Raw genomic sequence first — 14,733 nt, forward strand, 5'->3', positions numbered from 1 at the left:
AAAACTAGGGCCTGCGTGCGCTCCCTCAGGGGCAGCGCGTCCTCTGGTGCCCTGGACAGGCCTTTGCAGGTGCGCAGCCTTCGCCCTGGATGTGGTCTGCACGCCGCCTCTCCCTGTGAGCCCTGCTTCTGCCGTTGACTCAGAGATGCTCTGCCGAGCACCAGAGTGCGAGGAGCTTATCCCGTGTGCATTCTGGGCACTCGTGGTCATACGTCTGCACCCTTCATGTTAGCTGCTGCAGGGTGCAGAGTGCAGGTCATAAGTCCTGGGGCTTCGTGCCCACCCACGGACGTCCTGCGGCTTTGCTGCAAACGCTGTTCTCCCTCCACCAACACTTGTGCCCCGTCAGCAAGCCCGTGGTCATGTCGGTGGCACCTGCCGCTCCCCCAGCACGCAGTCTGGATCCCTGCGGCTGGCCAGTGGTGCACACGGGGGAGGGAGTGGCAGGGCAAACGGCTCTGTACCCGCCACCCAGAACTAGCAAACGTCAGCTTTAAAAACTGTTGGGCTGCAGCCTCTTGAGCGAGGAGTTGAGCATCACAGCTGCTGTTAGATGCTTGCGTGCCTCCCACTGCCCGGCCACCTCTTCCTCTCCCGCCGGGCAGCCAGCGCTGCGGACTCCGTGTGTCCTCCGCACACGCATGATACCTGCTTTTGGTGTCCGGCACAGTGTGAACGGTGTGTGTCCTCATGGGTGGTCTGGTCACCTTGTCAGTCATCCATTCAGGACTAGTCTGCTTGCCAGTGCGTGTCAGCCATGGTTGCATTTGCTGGGCATTCTGCGTTGCCCCCGGCAACGAAGGCTTTGCCCTGCTGAACTTCCAGGCTTGTGTGTGGGACAGGAGACAGGCACCCACAGAAGTGTGACACAGTGTCAGGTGTCAGAACATGTCAGGAAGAGGGGAAAAAGCTGGGGACACGGTGAGTCAGGGAGGGCCCCTCGGAGAGCAGAGCCTGAGGCACGGGGAGCAGGGCGCAGGGGCCAGGCCAGCACCTGGTGCAGGGGCCGCCGTGGGTCCGTGGGGCTGGGAAGGCCCTGTGTGGGGTGGCTGCTGCATCTGAGGGCAGCATGGGTGTGGCCCCAGCTGCAGAGGGGCCTGGCCACAGGCCGAGCACCTGTGAGCAGCTCAGTCAGCCAGCTTGCTCTGTGGTCTGGAGTTCCCGGTTACGTCCTTGGCGTGGCCCGCTTGCACAGCCATGTCGTCTGCAGGCGACCACAGCTGGAGTCCCTCCTTCCTGGTCTCCCAGCCCTGCCTCTCTCTCCATCTGGCTTCCATGCACTGACTGGACTCTCTCCCGGAGAAGCCCCTGCCGGAGTGCGGAGAGCAGACCCCTGCCTCGCTCTCAGGAAGGAAGCATGCTGAGGCCTCTCGTTAGATGCAGGTGCTCAGCAGGTCCCGCTTCTCCAAGGGAGACGTTGACTCCCAGGGGCCGAATTTCACTGTGCCATTTTTCAAAACCACGAGTGGGTTTTGCATGTTGACAGGTGCTTTCTCTACATTGAGAAGATCCACTTTCCCCTGCCCTGTTCATGTTGTGTCTGCAGTGATTGGGGTGTTTTTAGACTTTATTTTTAGAGACAGGAAATGAGGGAGAAAGAGGGGGAGAGGGAGAGACGTCGATGCTGACCAGGAATTGAACCACGGCCCTTTGGGTTGTGGGAAGACGCCCAGCCTGCCGAGCCGCACTGGCCAGGACGTGTGGTGGTTGACTTTCGGCCTGTGCTCCCGGAGTCAGTCCTGCAGCCACGCTGTGCTGTCCTCCGTAGGCCCTGCCAGGAATGCTGTGCTGGTGGTTTCTGGAGAGCTTCCTCCTCAGTGAGTGGTTTGGGTCTGCAGTCGTGGTTTCAGTGTTCGCTCTGAAACGGTCCCGGAACTACTTTCTCTTCCTGTCTTCGGAGAGGTTTTGTACAAGGCCTGTGTGCTTTCTCTTTTAAATGTTGATGGAATTTGTCAGTGACGTGATGTGTTATTTCCACTTCAGGATTTTCATTTATTTCCATTCATCTGTTTTTCAGATGGATTTATGAGTTTTAACTTCTTAGCAGCAATGTAGAGCTAAAAACAACCCACAAACTACACGTGTGTATATAATCCGCCCCCCCCCACCATGCCCGTGGTGTGCACACATGCCTGCCCCTGCACTCAGTGTGTCTGTCCCCTCCCAGCTGCCCCCAGGCGCCCCCCACAGGCGGCCTGCGGCTCTGCACGGGTCTCTGCTTCCCAGTGTGTCTGTCAGTGAGGTCCCGAGCCTGCTCTCTCTTCCTCGTGTCTCCGCGGCGTCATCAGTTTGGAGCTGCTGACATCAGCAGTTGGTCCCCTACTTCGCTGATTGCGCTCTGTTTGGGGCCGTTGGTTTATCAGTTCGCCTCTCTGGACACGTGGTGGTTTCCCGTGTGAGTGAGCACAGCAAAGCACGCGAATGCTGGTGTGCATGTCTCCGTGTGGAGGTGTAAACGCCCAGCAGCGTGGCCACAGGCTGTGGAGCCAGTGTGCATGTTAGTTCTCCAGAAACTGCCAGGCCGTCCTCCACAGTGGTCACAGCGCCGTGCGCACCTCCCGGCACCCCACACTCCCTGCGGTCAGCTCACAGACACGCAGACACCCCAGCTGGATGTCCCGCAGCACCGCAGTTGCCTCCTGGGCAGTGGTGGTGAACGTGTGTTTGCTGAGGTGTCTCCTGGCTTTCCGGCTAGAAGCCCTCGGTCAGCGCAGCAGCGTGCAGCGTGCAGGCAGGGCCTCGTCCCCTCCTCCCCTCGGCACTGCGCGCCTCTGCCTGGATGGTCCGCTGCCCACTCCTTGCGCGTGTGGGCCGCACTCTGTCCTTGTGTCCAACAGCTCTCCGCCTCCTCGCCAGTCCACTTGAGTGCGTTTGTGTTCGACCTGCCTCTGGCTATGTTGATTTTCTGCGTTTTCCCTTACTGATCTCAGTTCCTGTGTTCACCTCCTTCCTGCCTCTGAAGCAGGGTGATTTTCAGAAAGCAGTATCATGTGAATTTTTGCAGAAGACAAAGGCTGTCCCCAAGCCCAGTCTGTACTTCACTTGGTGAAGGTCCCTTACTGCCCAGCCGGGTGTTGCCCTGAACCCTGTTTACTCCTCTGACTTTCAGGAGGGTTTGCATTTGTGTACGAAGCTCAGGATCTGGGAAGCGGCAGAGAGTACGCACTGAAGGTGAGAGAGGGCGCCACGGCCTGTGGACGCTTCTGGTTGCTTGGGAGGGGGTCGCCGCACAGCAGCGTGGCCATGGGTGGGGTGCTTCCCTGTGTCTGTCCTGTGTCCTCTGGTGGTGAGGAGCCAACAACACCCCTGGACTCAGCCACAGCATCCGGCCTTGGGGCCTGGGGGTGAGTGTGGCCTCTAGTGCTGAAAGTGCCCAGCGAGGCCCCACCAGCAGGAGTGGCACAGCCACTGTGTGACTGCTGTGAACACAGCGTCCTGGGCAGGGTCTCATGGAATAGTGGAAGGGCAGGCCACGGGATTCTGTCGGGAGACGCAGAGGCCCAGTCTGTGCTGTGGAGGGCCATGGCCGTCCCGGGTGTGGGCTGGGCCCCTCTGCACCTGGGCCAGGGCGAGGACCCTCGCCTCTGCTGCGTCTCCTTTCCTTTCATTGTCTTGGTTTACTCTGCTGCTTGGACAGACGGGCTCCTAGGGGTCGTTCTCACATGCCTGGGAACAGGCGAGGGGCCGTTTTCAGGGTCTGGGCCCCTGTGAGCTCCTGTGAGCTCCCACGCAGGCCGGGGGCCCCGTGCACTTGCGTGGCTCTGCAGGCGTGGACTCGAAGACTGAAGGCACTGTCCTCATCTGCACTGTCCCCACGCAGCGACTGCTGTCCAGCGAGGAGGACCGGAGCAGGGCCATCATCCAGGAAGTGTGCTTCATGGTATCCTTTCCCACTGTCTGCCGAGCCCTCCAGGCGAGCCGGGCCTGCCTTGCTCCTGCACGCACCTGCAGGCTGTTTCTGGGGAGGGGTGTGTCCTTGTCCTCTTTCCCAGGGAGCAGTTCTGGGTCCCGGAGTGGAGCTGTGGTCCGGCCCCAGAAGTCTCCCAGCCCGGGGCGGGGCAGCCCCTCAACACCCTGCCACTGCCCATGGTTCTGCCTGGGGCCATGCCCTCTGGTGGAGGGTCCCGAGGGTGCTTGCCCTGCTGAGGTCCAGGTGGACCCCTTTACTGCCTGCAGCCTTGCACATGTGCCTGCTGCTGCTGTCCTGCCTGGCCTCCGTCGGGCATGTGTGGCCAGGGTGGTGGTGGCACTGGTGGTGGCTCCACCCAGGCTGTGCTCTGTCCCCACAGCCCTGCCCCTCTGCTTGCCCCATGCTTCTGCTCTGATGCACGGAGGCCCCCAAGTCCCCTCGTTTGCTGCTGTGTCTTCAGTGTCCAAATGGTGTGGGTGCAGGGCGGGGCCAAACCCGGTGCGCAGCGGTGCGCAGGGCAGATAGCACGCTCGCTGATGAGAGCACCAACTCCGTGCCCCCAGCACCCGCTCTGCCCTCCCCGTGTCTGTGTGTGAGTGTGCAGCCTTCCGCTCCCTCCTTTAACGAGACACCTGCAGAAAAAGCTTTCCGGCCACCCCAACATCGTCCAGTTCTGCTCCGCAGCGTCCATAGGGAAAGAGGAGTCGGACACGGGGCAGGCCGAGTTCCTGCTGCTCACAGAGCTCTGCAGAGGTAACGTCCCACGGGGCTGCCCCACCGCTTCTCTCAGGACAGGCGGGGTGTGCGTCTAGTCCACAGAGGACTGCCTTCTGGGGTGCTGGCTCCTTGGTCACTGGGGCAGAGGGGCCATGTGAGTGACCTCGAAGGGCCAGAAGAGCCCACTCTGCATCTGCCCTGTCCTGCAGAGGCAGCCATGGGGGACATGCTAGGCCCCCAGAGCCAGGGGCTCAGTGGGTCCTGAACGTAGGGTGTACAGAAGAAAGGGGTGGGTGCAGGGAGCCGCCGGCACCGGACAGTGCCTCTCCGTTGGGTGGGGACCATGCGCCTTGGGGAGAGGGGACACTGGGACCGATGTCTCACTGGGCAGGGCACAAGACCTGATCCCCACCCCCAGGAGAGGGGCAGTCCCGGAGGAGGGGTGGGGGCAGTGAGCGTGTTCACAGGCATGGCGAGCCGAGTGGGTGTCTGGACCCTGCCCCCCAGGCTCTCATGGAGTGCATGGGGAAGGTGGCGGTGCTGGCTCAGGTCTGCACCTGGCCACAGTTACTGCGTTTCTCTGTGACTGGCTGTCAGTCGTGAGAGTCTGTGCTTGCTGGAAAGTGGGGTGTGGGGGCGTGCCAGAGCAGGCTTTCGGGTCTGCGCCTGGCGTCTCCTGGCTCCCATGGCTCCCCGGTGCTCCTTGAGGCTCAAGTTCGAAGGCCCGACCCTCCCAGTCACTTTGCCTGTGGACGCACACCTTGTCTCCCACATGAGTGTCCACACACGGAGCTGCCATGGGGGCCACGTGGGACCTGGGGTGTCCGTGGCTGGGTTAGTGGGGGCCTGTCAGCCTCTGGGTGGCCTGCTCTGCATCCCCTGGCAGTGGGGGCACCGTGGCTGCCGCCTGCCCCCAGCCTGGGTGTCCCCGGGTCCTCAGCCACGAGTGTTGGGTTGTCTCTCGTGTGCTCTGCTCAGCGTGTCAGAGGCTCACACTGACGCTGGTCTGTGAGAGCCCATGGGCTCCCCAGCAGCTGAATGACCCACCTCGCAAGTGAGTGGATAGTGCTGGTGTGGCCACGGCCTTGCCCTTGTGGGGCAGATGGGCTGCCAAGACCCCTCTCCCGGAGCTGCATACAAGGCTGGGGCAGAACACCTGTGGTTCCTGTTGGGTGGGCGTTGGGAGGCGTGACCTGGCACAGGGCATGGAGGCCTGGTCTATGGAGGGAGAGCTGCATGGTGGTACTGCGTGCCTGCCTGCAGGCCCCATCCCCCACCCTCCTCGGGGGCCCTCTGCTCCTCCCTGCCTGCAGAGCTGCTGTTTCTGAAAAGACCCCTCTTGGCACGGAACAGCAGAGACCAGTGGGCACTGACCCTGTGGGGCCCCCTCCATGGGCCCGTGTCCCCTGCCCTATGAGCATCCAGTGTGGGCGCCCGCATCTCTTCCAGGGCAGCTGGTGGAGTTTCTGAAGAGGAGCGAGAGCAGAGGGCCCCTGCCGTGCGACGCTGTGCTGAAGATCTTCTACCAGACCTGCCGCGCCGTGCAGCACATGCACAGGCAGAAGCCGCCCATCATCCACAGGGACCTCAAGGTGCCCGCCCGCCCCGCCCGCCAGCTAGCGCCTCGCGGCTCCCACCAGTCAGGCTCCACCAGGAAGCCTCGGACACCCACGTGGGAGACTCTCAACAGCGCGCGGGGCTCTCGGAAGCTTCTCCTTCGAAGCAGTTAGAGAGCTCTCCCTGCCTGTTGTCCGACATTGCAGATGCCATGGGGGCCTTACACCCAGGGCCCTGAACCTGGGCCTGGGGCTTCCTCCAGGGTCCCCACGTGTCCCTCACCTGGGCACCCCTACCTGTCCCCACGGCCCTGGGGTGCCGCTCCTGCTCCCCTGCCAGGTGGGCGCACCACCCATGGGGTCTAGCCCTGCCTGCACGTGGCTGGTCCCAGCACCGGCCCTTCCGTGACGCTGCGGCTGCTGCTTGTGTCGTCACAGCAGGTGCAAGGTGCCCCACACACCTCCTTCCAGCCCTGTGCATGGTGTGCCTGCCGCCTTGCCATAGGGTCGTACCCAGGGCACCTGCCTGCTGCACAGGGCCCCAGGCTGCATCCTCTGTGCGGCTCTTGCTCAGCGCTGTGGTTTCGGGTACACCTGTCTCCTGTGCCCGTGGTTAGCAGAGTGGGTGCCCTAGGCGCCCTGCTGCCGGGGCCAGTGGGTCTGGTGCCCTCTGTGCTCTGTCGGCCACACCCCTGGCTGTCGGCAGCCGTCTCCATCCACGTGTGGATGCTCCTGCCAGTGTCGCACAGGGATCCTTGTGTCGCTTGCTGCGCCCCTGCGGGCAGCAGACTGGTTTCAGTGGTGTTTTTCCTTCTGTGAGACCAGGTGGCCATTTTCGTGTTTGTGGGCACTTGGATTTCCTCGTGGGGGAGGCCCCTGCGACAGTGTTGCCTGCATTTCTGCTGAGTTGGAAGCCTGGGGTGTGCGTGTGTGTGCACTTGCAGTGGTCACTCGCAGTGGTCAGCGTGCAGTTGGGGGGCCGGTGCTGGCTGCCTGTCCTGCTTGCTCCTGCCCCGAGCACGTGGTCCACCGGGCCGTGGCTGCCTTGCTCTTCACCAGGCTTGTGCTGCTCCCCCCGCCCCTGGGTCCCAGCCTCGTGCCCTTGCCCACCAGGGCCACGGGCAGGCTTGTGTCTGCCTGGGGAGCGCGTAGCTCCTGGTGGCCCTGCGTCTCTGGGCAGCTGCCCTCGGCTGTGGGTCTTGTGTGACTGGGACGGGTTTGTGCCTTTGCTGTTGGGAACATGGGTCCCCTTTATGTTGGTTTTAAACTCCCATCTCAGCAGACAGCTCCCCAGCTGGGCTCTCCCCAGCTTCTGGGTGTGTGTGGTGCTGCTTCTCGGCACGTTAACCCCTTTGTCTCTGGGCTCCTCCTAAGGCTGCGACTGTGTGCCCCACGCTGTCCTTAGTGGTTGTCTCTGACTTGTGGTTGGTTTTGACTTGTTTTGCACGTACTGGTTTTGATTGGAGAGAAGTTAAGGCGCCACACTTTCCCTTGGGGCAGCGGGCTGTCTGCCCCCAAGTTCGTAAGGACCGTCTTTTCGCATTTCCCAGGTTGAAAATTTGCTGCTGAGTAACCAGGGGACCATCAAGCTATGTGACTTTGGCAGCGCCACAACTGTGTCCCACGTCCCCGACTACAGCTGGAGCGCCCAGCAGCGGGCACTGGTAGAGGAGGAGGTGAGGCGCCAGAGTGGCCTGTGTGTGCCCCCTGGTGGTGTGGGAGGGGTGCCGTGCGGGGCTGAGGGTCAGAGCTGTACACCGGCTGCATTAACTCACCGGCTCCACACAGCAAGTCGTACATCCGTGCTCTCAGGACCCTGTGTGGGTGCCCCTCCGCTTCGTCCGGGCCATCCAGTGCCTCCCGCCTCCCGCCTCCCGCCTGGCGCTCTGGGCCAGTCTGCCTAAGTGCAGTGTGGAGGGCGGTCCTGGGAAGCACCTGGTCAAGGCCCCGGGCGTCTCCTGTCTGCTTGCCCAGCCTGGCCCCACCGCCCCCTAAAGTGCATCTTCTCGTGGGTCGCCCCGTGCATGTCTGCCGAGATCACGATGCTGTGCCTGGCTGGGTCAGAGTGTGTGTTTGCCACGTGGGGGCACGCTGTCCCTCCTGGGCTGGGCTCCAGCCCCGGGGCACCTGGGCCTCAGGTTTTGCACGTGAAAATCTCACTCGGCTGTGAGTTCGGTTTAGTTTGCTCCTGTTCTGAACGTCCTTTGTCCCCAAGAGCACATCTGGAAGCTGATGTGAGAACAGCGCCTCCTTTCACACGGGCAGGCAGCCGGCCGTGGGCCTCTCTGGAGGAGGTCGCCTGTCAGCTGGGCTGTCTGTCTCCCACATGCAGCCGACCTCCCACAGTGTGTGCTTCGGCCCAGCCACATCGGCAGGCGCTGAGGCCACTTCGGAGGCGGGCGGCTGTGGGGCCGGCGAGAGCTCTGGGGTGCCGGGCCGCCTGCAGGGGAGCTGTGGCTTCCCTGTGACAGGTGTGGCTTCCCTTCAGGTCACCAGGAACACGACACCCATGTACCGGACACCGGAGATCGTGGACCTGTACTCGAACTTCCCAATCAGCGAGAAGCAGGACATCTGGGTGAGACCACTGGGCCTGGGGCTGCGGGCGGGCAGGAGCCGCATGCCTTCCTCTGGCCTCCCTCCTTTTCCTGCTCCCTCCTGTTAGCCGGGCTGGACTGAGTAGCGGTTGGTGGGGTCCCGGCCCGGAGGCTCAGCCTGTTGGGCCTGCGCCCGTGCCGGCGTGCTGTGGATGGGAGGTGCAGGGCCTCGGTGCAGGCAGGGCAGCTGGGGTGAGGTACACACTGGGGCCTGTGAGCTGGAGCCACCCCGGCAGCAGGCAGCACGCTGCAGTACCTTCCCTTCCCAAGCCACAGGAGGCCCCAAGCGATTGCCCTCAGCCATCCCAGCCCGAGGGCGTGCACACACACACAGACGTGCACACACGCAGCCATGCACACGCACCTGAGCACAGCTGAAAATGTGAGTGTGGGAGTGCATGCTGGAGGCCCCAGTGTCCGTGTGCTGAGAGTGCTCTGCTGGATGGGACATGAGTGCTGAGCCCCTGCCCAGGCTCTGTGTTGTGGGACCAGTGGGGAGCGGCTGGCACTGGGCTCAGCCAGCTCTGTGGAAGTCTGGGCCAACCCTGGCCTGCTCTGCCTTGGGGCGCATCCACTTGTGTGTGCTTTCCTGGGTGGGCACCTTCCTCCGTAGTCAGCCACCCTGCTTTCCCAGCCGACAGGCCCCAGGGCTTGAGTGTTGGGACTTGGACCAGGAAGGAGGAGATCGGGGTACAGCCGCCCCCTGACAAGCTCGCGGTACGGCTGGCTGTGCAGGGAGCACTGTGCTCGAGTGTGCGAGTCACACCAGCCCGAGCCTAGGCTGCGTCCTCCAGGCCCTGTGTGCTCCGCCCCTCACCTCCGCCCACCCCTTTCCCCCCCAGGCCCTGGGCTGCATCTTGTACCTGCTGTGCTTTGGGCAGCACCCTTTCGAGGACGGAGCCAGGCTGCGCATCTTGAACGGGAAGTACTCCATCCCTGCAGATGACACCCGGTACCTCGTGTTCCATGGCCTCATCCGTGAGTCCTGTGTGCAGGGGCTGCAGGGAGTGCCCCTGCCTCATCCCACATGGCTCTTGGGCAGCCTCCCGGGTGTGGGCTTTCCCCCGGAGCGCCTGCCTGTGAGCCTGAGTCCCAGCGCTCCAGGTGCTGGGCAGTTCTACTCCATCTGGCTCTGGTCGTTGCTCTTTGCAGCGTTAGCTCACCTGCTGTGAAAGTCAGGAACCTCCCTAAAAGGAGGAGCCTTAGGGCAGGGCTGTGGGTTGTGGGGCCCCTGACCACATGCTGCCCCCTGCAGGTGCCACGCTGAAGGTCAACCCGGAGGAGCGGCTCTCCATCACGGAGCTGGTGAACCAGCTGCAGGAGATTGCGGCTGCCAGGGACGTGAACCCCAAGTCGCCTGTCACCGAGGTACATACAGCCTTCCAGGTGCTCCTGGGAGGGGCAGGGGGCCACCTGGCAGGAGGGCAGCAGCACTGCCAGGAGGCCCTGCTCAGGCCTGGGGCTCCGGGGCAGGAGGTGGAAGGAGAGGCCTGATGAGTCCAGCAGCAGCCAAGGAGGAGAGCGGGGAGGGCGTGGGGTGGTACGCAAGGCGTGGGTGGCACAGGGAGACATCTGCTCCGGGCTGCCACTTGCACACATGCCACCTGGCGTTCCCTGCGGGCCGTTGGTGATGCCCAGGCAAGAGGGCACCTGCCGTCTAGGCATTTCTGGATGCCAGGGCCGTGGTGCAGATGTCCAGCCCCCTCCACAGGGCTCTTCTGCCCAGGCAGTGAAGCAGCGGTCCCCACTAGGGGCCAACGGGTGATGGGTCACAGCTGAAGCCCGGGACAGAGCGGCGGGAAGAACAGGGCTGTGCTGTTAAAGTGGGTGGCGAGAACCAGGCCTTCTGCGTGTCTGCAACAACCCCACCCTGAGACACTAGGTGGCACTGCAGCCCACAGTCACGGGGCTGTCCTGTTCCTGCCAGAACCTGGCGGGCAAACTGATGTGACAGAGGATGTATGAAGAGGGGACGCGGTCAGTGGGACAGCCACGTGCTGCCCACAGTCACAGAATGGACATCGAAGCCTTCACCGCCTGCAGTTCACAGAGAGATGGATCTTCCTGTTGCCTTGCTTTCTGAGCCTGGTGTGCTGAAACTTCCGCTCAGTAACAACATTCTTGAAACTCCACCAGAAGCTGAGGCACGTCTCCGAATAATCTTCAAGGAGGGTGACAGTGGACACCACGGCCTGCTGAAGACCGAGCAGGGCTGAGGCCAGTGCCAGGCGGGGTGGCAGGAACAGCTGAGCTAGCCCATTGCCGGGGCCTCCAGGCACCTGCCCAAAGGTTTCCGCACCAAGGCTCTGGCTGGTGCTGTCCTCGGACTCAGTTACGGAAGATGGGCCTCTCACTGCGTAGCCCCCGCCCACCTCTGTGGCGGGCAGAGGCTGTGATGCTATGCGCTGTGCTGCCCCCACCCCCGTGCACCACAGAGCCTGGGTGCTGCAGACGGGTGTGCCGGGGGTGGGGGGGGTGCTCCCAGGGAGTTGGGCAGGGCCACCAGGTGGCATTAAGCATCAGCCCTCAGGGCCACGTGAGCCCACTTGCGTCACCAGTGTGACAGTGGTGTCAGGGACTCAACACCAAGTCAGGTGGAGATGGAAGCCACAGCCTATGCGCTCGTCTCTCTGGGGTGGACAGAGCAGCGTGTGTGTGAACTCTGACCCCTATAGCCCTTGACCTGGTTTTGAACCCTCACAGCTCCTGGAGCAGAACGGGGGCTATGGACACACTGCCCCACCCCGAGGGCCTCCCCCACCTGGGGGTCCCACCAGCTGCATCCACAGCGGAGGTGAGTTCCCCCGCCTGCACCCACCCTCTACTGGGCTGCTGCAGCTGCTATGTGCCACCCCTGGTCCTGCCCCTGGGTGCGTGGCCTGGCAGCAGGAGAGGCTGCTCCTCCCGGTCCCCAGGACCACCCTTTAGACCGAGGTGGGCTTTAGCTCCCAGAACTCAGCACCATGTTTAGGGCGAGATGAGGGACAGGTGCGAGCGCTGAGCCCAGGACAGTGCAGGGGCTCAGTCTCCACACCCTGGGGGTCTGGCAGGTGTGTGCCACTGTGGCCCAGGCACATCAGGGAGATTCCCAGCACCATGGGCTGCAGACCATGACAGCCGGTGCAAGAAGGGGTATGTGGGAAGGGGTGGCCTTGGCAGGAATGGGGGTCTGCCACTGGAGAGGGGCCCTCTGGGGCAGCAGTCTCTGGCCACGGTATAGGAGGCTCAGCAGGTCTCCCCGTGACTCGGTCACTTTCAGCGAGTGAGGTGCACCCTCTCCTGTGTGTGGGCGGGTCTGGACACCCTGTGCTGGCATCACGGCACTGCATCCCCTGAGGGGTCCTCAGCCTGGGCTCTGGGTGGCCCAGAGGAGGTTCTGGAGGCACCTTGGGAGGTTCCAGAAGGCACTGTCAGGCAGTGCTTCTCTCTACACACCCCTGTCCTATTGGCCTCACTGTCAGGGGTGTGGGGTCAACTCTTTGTTTCCTCAGGGGCGACCATCCCAGCAGCCAGCCCACATCTTGGGTGCCTTGTCCATGCGGGATGGGGCCCCCTGCCCCGCCTGGAGCATGGGGGGACCACGCTGCATACATGCTCATGCCTCTGCACAGGCACTTACGTGTGTCCATGCCATACACGTCACACACGTAATAGGTGTGTGCCCTGTATCAGTGGCTGCCCAACAGCCCGAGAGCAGCTGGCCCCTGGTCTTCGCTGCGACCCAGCCACCTGGGGGCCTGTGTTGCTGGGTGGTCGTGGGCTGTGGCAGAGACCACAGGTGACCCCGGGCACAGACATGGTACGTGTATCGCGCCTTCCTGCTTTTACTCCCCCTGAGCTGCCTTTGAGAACTGCAGGTCTCAGGACCCGCCTTCATTTGCTGCTCCTCTGTCCACATTCAGGCCCGGGAGCTGGGCTGTCCTTGCCCACCACCACCCCCAGACAAACAGAAATTCACCTGCTGTCTAGCCACATGGCTGTCTATGCCCGGCTGAGGCCACCTGCATAACCCCACTCCTGCCCCCTCCCTATCTGCCTGCGTCCTCTTACCTCCAGGATGGAGGCTCTTGCCTTTGTGGGCCCTCGGGCTGCGTGTGTGCAGTGGCCCCTGGGTGACTAAGTGCTGGAGCAGAAGCGGCTGGACATCCCAGAGATGGGCATGGACGGTCACGGGCACCCAGGGCTCCCCTGACAGGGCCTGGTGCAGCCCTGAGAGAGTGGCTGGCGGGCCTCAGGTGCCGGCTCCTGTGTGCTTTCTGTGCCTGTGTATGGGGTACAGACAGTCGGTATGGACAGGAAGTGCGGCTCACCTCGGGTTCTGGGGTTCTGGACGCTCCCATCTCTGGGACCCAACCCCAGCCCGGCTGCCATCTGCGGCTCATCTCTGCTTGCAGGTTTGGTGGTCGCTGAGTACGACCAGCCCTATGGCGGGCTCCTGGACATCCTGCGTGGGGGCACCGGGCGCTTGCTGACCAACATCAAGGACACCTCCTCCAAGGTCATTCAGTCCGTTGCCAAGTGAGTTGAGGGTGTGTGGGCTCAGGTCCTGCGTGACAGCACATAGTGGCTCCGCACGTGGAGGCGCTCTGCCTCATGGGCGCTGCTGCCCCCAGACCTGGCAGGAGCTCCACGTGCAGCCCTCGGATCTTGGGGAGGGCTCTGCGCTGCAGCCCCACAGCTGCTGCCCTGGGAGGGATGGGGCGGAAAGCAGAGGAGTGTAGGTGTTACTCTGCCAGCCACGCGGGGGTGGCATCACCTCACCCCAGCCTTGGTGTGCCTTTCTCTGCAACAACACTGTCATGTGTGCTTCGTTCCCTCCTGGGGGTCAGGAGAGTGGGGGACACGGGATCTCATTTGATGGTGCACATGAGCTCAGACTCAGGCTGGATGCCACAGTGTGTGCATGAAGGGTATCACCTGTAGGGACCAGGGCCCCCCACAGGCCCCGTCTATGGCACAGACACCTGTCTGTGCAGGCCCCGTGGCCAGGTTGCATGACCTGCACCGGCTGTGTCCAGGCAGCAGCTCTGTGACCTGGCCCCAGTCCCCAGTGTCCCCAGTGTGATGTCAACCTTGTCGTGACGTTGGCCTCACCGTGAGGCCACCGCTCTTGTTCCCGTTCCAGAAGCTGAGCTGCGACAGCCTTAGATGAGTCGCGAGCTCATGCCAGGGACGAGCGTCCATCCCTGTGGCCGTGCTCAGCACACTCCGCTGACCGTGGTGGAGGCCTCCCTGGTGCTTTGGGTATTGCTGTGTGTGCAGGACTGTGTCGACAGCACAGGCAGAGGCACGAGTGCTTGTGTGTGAGCGTATGTGTAAGAGCACATGGGTTTTGTGCTGGTGTGCACACAGGTGTAAGCATGCTCGTGTGGATGTGTGCGCGCATGTGAGTGGGGCGCGCATATGTGAACAATGGTGTATGAAATTGGGTGCTTTCGTGTGTGGTGTTGGGTGTGTGCATTGTATGAGCAAATGTGCACACATGTACGGGGTGGTGCAAACAGGTGTGCGCATGTATGGCCACGTGTGTGGGTGTCCCCGTGTTAGCAGGCATGTACATACGTTTGCATGCATGTGAGCTGGTGCATGCTTTGTGTGTGAGTGTGCACTAAGCAGGTGCATGTTTCAGGAGTGTGTTCACATATGTGACAGCAGGTGTATAGGTGTGCGCACAGGTGAGCAGGTATGTGTGGTGTGAGTCAGCACACATGTATGTTCACATGTGTGCACAGCTGCACAAGCACACACATACATGCGCATTTGGGGGGCTGTCCACAGGTGTGAGCAGTTGTGTGCACACGCGTACCATGGTGTCCAGGGATTCCGTGCGTCTTTGTGCTTGGTCTCTGGTAACCTTACGCAATGGGAAGAAACTCTGTTTCTGCCAGGGCCCCAGGTCCTGCCAAGCCAGGCAGTCACTTGCACCTCCTTGGCCCTTTGTGACGCCGCAGGC

General features: G+C 62.7%; 1 protein-coding gene across 3 annotated transcripts in view; it reads left to right on the forward strand.

Moving 5' to 3' along the window:
- The window catches only part of GAK (cyclin G associated kinase), a 42,081-nt gene that overhangs the window by 4,425 nt on the left and 22,923 nt on the right, over window positions 1-14,733 (forward strand). For all 3 annotated transcript variants that reach the window (XM_037047326.1, XM_037047317.1, XM_037047335.1), the window contains exons 2-11: window positions 3,110-3,171; window positions 3,821-3,880; window positions 4,549-4,663; window positions 6,077-6,219; window positions 7,734-7,859; window positions 8,672-8,761; window positions 9,623-9,758; window positions 10,036-10,148; window positions 11,484-11,574; window positions 13,175-13,298. In XM_037047326.1, coding sequence (XP_036903221.1) covers window positions 3,110-3,171; window positions 3,821-3,880; window positions 4,549-4,663; window positions 6,077-6,219; window positions 7,734-7,859; window positions 8,672-8,761; window positions 9,623-9,758; window positions 10,036-10,148; window positions 11,484-11,574; window positions 13,175-13,298 — 1,060 coding nt within the window. The remainder of the gene's footprint in view (window positions 1-3,109; window positions 3,172-3,820; window positions 3,881-4,548; window positions 4,664-6,076; window positions 6,220-7,733; window positions 7,860-8,671; window positions 8,762-9,622; window positions 9,759-10,035; window positions 10,149-11,483; window positions 11,575-13,174; window positions 13,299-14,733) is intronic.

The sequence above is a fragment of the Sturnira hondurensis genome, unplaced genomic scaffold (genome assembly GCF_014824575.4).
Source record: "Sturnira hondurensis isolate 20B ecotype Veracruz unplaced genomic scaffold, ASM1482457v3 Scaffold0000780, whole genome shotgun sequence".
Lineage (NCBI taxonomy): Eukaryota > Metazoa > Chordata > Mammalia > Chiroptera > Phyllostomidae > Sturnira > Sturnira hondurensis.